This window comes from Pundamilia nyererei, unplaced genomic scaffold, assembly GCF_000239375.1.
Source record: "Pundamilia nyererei isolate P.nyererei 1_Seehausen unplaced genomic scaffold, PunNye1.0 scaffold00545, whole genome shotgun sequence".
NCBI lineage: Eukaryota > Metazoa > Chordata > Actinopteri > Cichliformes > Cichlidae > Pundamilia > Pundamilia nyererei.
The window spans coordinates 8,604-14,882 of NW_005187946.1; the positions used below are offsets into that span (position 1 = coordinate 8,604).

General features: G+C 39.7%; 1 protein-coding gene across 1 annotated transcript in view; it reads right to left on the reverse strand.

Moving 5' to 3' along the window:
- LOC102205422 (calcium-dependent secretion activator 1-like) overlaps positions 1-6,279 on the reverse strand; it is a gene marked incomplete at its 3' end in the record, with an annotated part of 126,202 nt that overhangs the window by 7,817 nt on the left and 112,106 nt on the right. The window contains exon 3 of the mRNA XM_005754334.1: positions 832-1,164. Within this exon, the coding sequence (XP_005754391.1) occupies positions 832-1,164 (333 nt within the window). The remainder of the gene's footprint in view (positions 1-831; positions 1,165-6,279) is intronic.

The following is a 6,279-nucleotide window of genomic DNA, read 5'->3' on the forward strand; positions in this document are numbered from 1 at the left end:
CATACACACACACAACTGCACAAAGAGACACATATCCTTCCACTCTCTGGGGCAGCCAGCAGCAACTCAATAACCAGATCATCAGCCAACCCCAGCCCCAGAGAGGGGGCATATTACATCCTATAGATTAAGAATGAGATGTCACTCAAGCTCACATGCATGTGACGGCAGGGATGCAATAACTATCATTTTAATATTGGATCATCTCTGTATGGAAGCAATGACAGTGACAATGATGCTATGACTGTTACTTTTTTGTAATGGAAAACCAGTTGATCCGAGTCAAGTTGTGGCAATCTGTGGTTAGTCGATCTGAGTATCTACTAATGGAAACGGGACTTTAGTACAAGCTCTCTTGGTTGTCTAAACTAAAGCTATAGGAAACGTGAAAAAAATATGTTTCTTAAAAAAACTGATGACTGTGATGATGCCTGTCTGCCTTCACTGATCATGTCTGGCTTTTATCTTGTCATTACAGCTGCCAATATTAAATTCCCAGAGAAAGAAAGACAGCTTCTTCTGGCTTACTTTTTTGTGGAGTTATTTGCATTAAGTTACAAGTTACCAGAAGTTCCAAGGCACTGTTTAAGCAAGTATCTTTTGACTGAACTACTCAACAACCTTAGTTCTCGTGACCTTATATGATCTAATTGTTTCAAAATCAGTACTTCTGTTTCTAAATCTCAAGAACAAAGGTTTTCAATTCTTTTTCTGGCATGGCCACCCTCACCAACTAACGTTCCACATTCAACAGTAAGGTCTAAAAAGGTGGAAGTTAAATTATAGACAACAGCAAACTTATATTTTCCCAAAATCTGTTAATTTACTGACCTGACAGGCATTATAAAGGAGCTGGTGCTCAAACTTCTTGATACCCAGGATCTGCTGGAACATCTCATATAGTTGGTCCTTGCTAAGGATGAGTTCAGAGGCAGCACTGGTTGTTACACGCTGCTGGTGTTTCCTGGGGTCCTCTTCACCTCGGTAGATGGTGTCAAATTTAGCAATCCAGGAGCTCAGCACTGTTTCTTTGCTTAGCCCATCAATTTCAGGTAAGCTGCGCACACGTTTCTCTATGTGCTTCTTAAAAACCTCCCGAGAGTCACTAGCTGAGCAGCCGCCACTCTGCACCATCCGGGACACACGGTCACTTTTCAGGAACACCTGCAATGAATTTGCAAACCATTAGATCAGTTTGTTTTAACGTAGGGTTTACAAGAGCACAACTTTAACATCAACTCTTGATAAACACAGGGACTTCTATGTTAATTAAATAATAATTAACATAATAGAACGGGGGCAATCGTGGCTCAAAGAGTTGGCTTTTTGTCTTGTAATCGGAAGGTTGCCGGTTCGAGCCCCGGCTTGGACAGTCTCGGTCGTTGTGTCCTTGGGCGAGACACTTCACCTACCGCCTACTGGTGTTGGCCAGAGGGGCCGATGGCGCGATATGGCAGCCTCGCCTCTGTCAGTCTGCCCCAGGGCAGCTGTGGCTACAACTGTAGCTGCCTCCACCAGTGTGTGAATGTGAGAGTGAATGAATAGTGAAATTGTACAGCGCTTTGAGGGCCCTGAAAAGTGCTATATAAAAGCAACCCATTATTATTATTATAATTACATGATAGGATTTTTTTCTTTTTTTTTTTTTGCAAAGGATGACATTTTTTGCCTAAACCTAACAAAACAGTGACTTAAGTACAAATCTGCACAACATGTGGACTCTTTAATATGTCATTTTAGAATTAGGTTATTTATCTATAAAGAATTGAGTTTTGACTTAATTCCAGACCTCAATTCCTGACCTTTAAAGGTCTTATAGAGTCAAGAGTTTGCAGGTCTGTATGAAAACAAATATGTTAGAAAAGAGCTTGCAAGAACTTGGTGAGAAAATTTGTAGAATAAAATATGACAATATGTAAGAAAAACGTAAACCAATTAGAACATGAGGCAGACTCTATTAAAACCTGAGTCTTTGATCCCCATAATAGAACAGAGAAAACCTGACTAAGAGTGGTCAAAACATTTTATATTTAATTCTTTATTCTGTCATCTTCCGGAAGAGAGAGCCCTGCACAGCCCAACACCAGTTGCAGGATTTTTAACATTAGAATCATAAAATGTGTCTGTCTCATATAGGTTTTATTTTGGTACTTTACACGACACACATAGTTTCAACAACTCCTTATATATGGTACAATTTCCTCTTTTCTGTCTGGCTTCCCGTATTTATTAATATGCTTGTATAGCTCTACACTAACTTCCTGTTTTTCAGTCTGGCTGAGCAAAAAGTGAGTCAAAAATGTCCTTGCTTTACAAACCTTCATTACTAAAGTACATAAAAATATATAATCAGAAAATAAGCACTAAGAATATATTAATTACATGACAAGAGTCAAGAGTTTGTAGGTCTGCATGAAAACTAATATGTTACAAAAGAGATTGCAAGAACTTGGTGAGAAAATTTGTAGAATAAAATATGACAATATGTAAAAAAAAAAAAAAAAGTAAACCAATTGGAACATGAGGCAGACTCTTTCTCTCTCTCACCACCTTGTACATACACCACAATGTGTTTGTGTCAAAGCTTTATTTTGGTCCATTAGATGAGATTAGCCAACTATACATATGTTCGGCTAACTAGATATCTAGCATTCCACATGCTGCTGTGACCGTAGTTTTGGCTTGGATATTTGACAGACATTCAATCTACATGGAAGCAGCGCTTATTCAGTTTTGCCCAGTGCTGGCAGTAAAGGAGGACACTGAACCATTCCCTACTTACTTAGAGATTGTAATAACCTTTAACTCTGACAAATGTTGTTTACCTGCATGCTGACTTGCCCATTTTTATAACAAAAAAGCACTACGTTGATTATGTGTGCATCTCTGTTTCCCAGGTGCATTTAAAAGGAAGAATTTCCACACCAGATTTCACAGACACACTTTATTTGCACATTTCCAGGACCTGTCTTGGTCTTTTATGTCTTTATTTCAGTAATTTTTGGGGCTTTCAAGAAATTTCATCTTCCACCCTCACTGAACTTGCTACAGCACAAGAAAAACAGGTATTACTTTATATAATCATTTTAGACATTGATTAGCTCACATCTATGTGGTGGCTTTTTGACTACAACCCAGTTGTTGCTTCACAATGACTACAGTTGGTAATTGTGGATGGATTTCAAACTTTAAAACTTTCTAGCCTGATTTGTTCTTCACTATACTTATCAACCAGCTTGCTCATCAGCCATCTATCAACTGTCATTCCCTCACCTACCACTTGCCTACTATCCTTTTAGTCACAGACCGAACAACTTTATTTAATTTTCCTGTACCATGCTATCATGTATTTTACCAAGCAATTCTTCTCACACAGTCAGATATATATTTCTCTCAGTACAAGCTTCACTCATGCACCCAAAACAGGAACTATTTTCTATGTCTCCACTCATTCAACCCTCTCTTGTACTCTGTTCACATGTGAAACCAAATCATCTTTCCCTAATCTAAGAACACTCAACTAATTTGCATATTGACTCATAGCTCTCCCACTTGGCCAAACAACAGAAATGCATATTAAAAATATTACCGCAAAATTAAAATTTCTTTATACAGTAGTCACTGGTGTTGCTCAATCAGTAAAAGACCTCTCACAATTTACTATTTTAAAACTAAATTTATTGTTTGATCACTGGTTGGTCATAACAGTCTGTTTTCCTTTTCACAAAAGTCAACCTGTTGTCGTCCAACTTGCAGAGCTATTTCTCAGCAATGGATAACCTCAGCATCTGATAGCAAGTGTCTGTTAAATCTACACTATTTAGCATTTATGTGATATATTAGCATTCATGAGTGTAAGCTGATCTTCATTGCATGTATGGATTTGTATTCAGATTAATGCATGCATATTGGTGTGGAGCTGTGGATGCAAACTGTCTCTCCCAGCTCCTGATTCTCTTCAAAAATAATTTCATATGTTTCTATTTGTGTATGTATGTTTTCTATTCATTTATGTAATTATTAGTTTATTTCTTTATATCTTTATTTTATTTACCTTTCTGTTACAAGGGTCTGGACACTTTCTCAACCAGTCAGCCTCAATTTTCAACCCAATTTTCATATGCTCTCACTTTAACAGCACAAGCCTTCATCTCTCATCCAAGCCCTCGTCTTCTCTTCTCACAGTTGCTTCCTGCTCCCCGAGATCTGCAGCAATGATACGCCCAATGAGCTGTTTCTTCTTCTCTGTTCGTTCTCTCTTCTTTTTTTCAGTCTCTTATTTTGCCGGTTAACTCCCAGCATGGCAAATGTGAAACTCAGACAGTCCCATCAAGTCCATCCACACAATGATGTCACCTGTAAACTGCCAGCTTGGGATTAAGAACGCATGCCTCCCTTCACCATGGTATTTGTACATGCTTCTGGACCCTTCAGAGTTTTAGGTCATTGTTGCTGTCTGTTCTCTGTTGTTGATGCTTGAAGTCGACTCGGTTGCTCTGGAGCTGCCTTTAGTCTTCAGTGAGAGTTTGACCGTCCTTGAAGCTTCTTCTCAAGATAAGCACAGGATGAAGCTGTGAAATTTTCAGCCCGTTTGTCGTTCCAGTTATGTTAATCTATCATTCTGCCGCTGTACTCATGGAGGAGGTTGAGCCAAGTTCCATTAGTATTAACACACTAAGACATTTGTTTAATATCATTTTCATCACTACTTATTAACACTTTCATTCTCTATCTACATTTTAAAACGTCTCTCTCTCACTCGTTACACACACATCAGGCAATTTCCTTTCAGACTGCATGCAGACATTTTCACTTCCTGTCACAGACACACACACACAGCGTTTTTCATACACACACACTCTTCACATCACTGCATTTCCTGAGTTTCTTCACCCTAATCAAACTCTTGTTACAATGTTCACACACTATATACTGTGCCCTCTGTAATTCTACTCACTTTTAATATAAAACGAATGCACCCTCAGCCACGCACACAAACTGAACAGCTTCACACAAGTATATACTAACCGCTTTAGACTTGCAACCATGCACAATAAACAAACAGCCAATTACACAAACACAATCAACACAATTGCACTCAAGCAGAAGCACCGTGGGGCCCTCGTGGGTTTCTTGGCGTCCTACGCCCGGGTCCAACCTCCTATGCCCACGTCATTAATTTAAGAGGGATTCACAACTTTTAACCACAGATAAATTTAAAAGCATCACTGGGGACTGAAACAACCAGCTCTAATCAATGCCCAGGTCCAACCCTGTCGTCCAAACTCTCCCCCTGAAGTCCAACTTCTGCTTTCCAATCAGCGCGAAACTAATCCCGAGGAATTACCGACCTGGCACCCAGTTCCATCGGATCCACTCTTGCGTCCAAGAGAGGTGGTTTGCCAAAGCTGCAATTCGCGCTCTTAAGAGTCCAACTCTCGTACTAGAATCAAATTGGTAACTTTAACACCGTACCTGCGGCCGACGTCCAACGCCTGCTGGCCTATTGTAAAATTTATTATACTTCCACGGCAACACGTGAAGACAACTTTGCAGCAGACTTAAACATCAACCTGCAGTTCTTAGCAAAAATCTCTTGTTCTAATGTTTCAACACTACTGAGCCAATTTAACAGTGAAGATCGTTAACTCAGCGAACAGATAATTTAGAATTCATCCAAAATGCACACTTTGATTTAACAGGTGGTGCTTACCTTTAAATTCTATTGAACCGGTCCTCTGTTGGCCTCATTTCACGATCCCACCTTGGGCCAAATTTGTCCTCTCAGCTGTAAAAGAATGCCGGGTTTTCGGCACCAAGTATTGAATCCTGTTCTTTTTATTCTTTTACTGGACAGAGAAAACACGGCTCAGTGTGGTCAAAACTTTTCAATCATTTTATTTATTCATTTCCGGAAAAGGAGATACGCACAGTGCTAAGGCCCCTGCAGATCTAAAGCATTACAAGCATATCACCTATGTTATAATCCGCTTGCTCCTCCCCTACTAAACCGTCCCTTGATCTATTTCAATACTACATGTCTGCCCTATAACTGCAAAACCGTCTGCACCCTAGCTCCTCATGTTATTTTAGTACGTCCGCGTCACACAGTTTCAATCAAAACAACTTCTTTACTTCTGTCTAGGGATGGGTATCGAAAACCGGTTCTTGTTGAGAACCGGTCCCACTGTTTCAATTCCTTGGAATTGTTTGCCATTTTTGCAAACGATTCCCTTATCGATTCCAGTCTCCCCGAATGACGTCACCACGTTGCGGAGC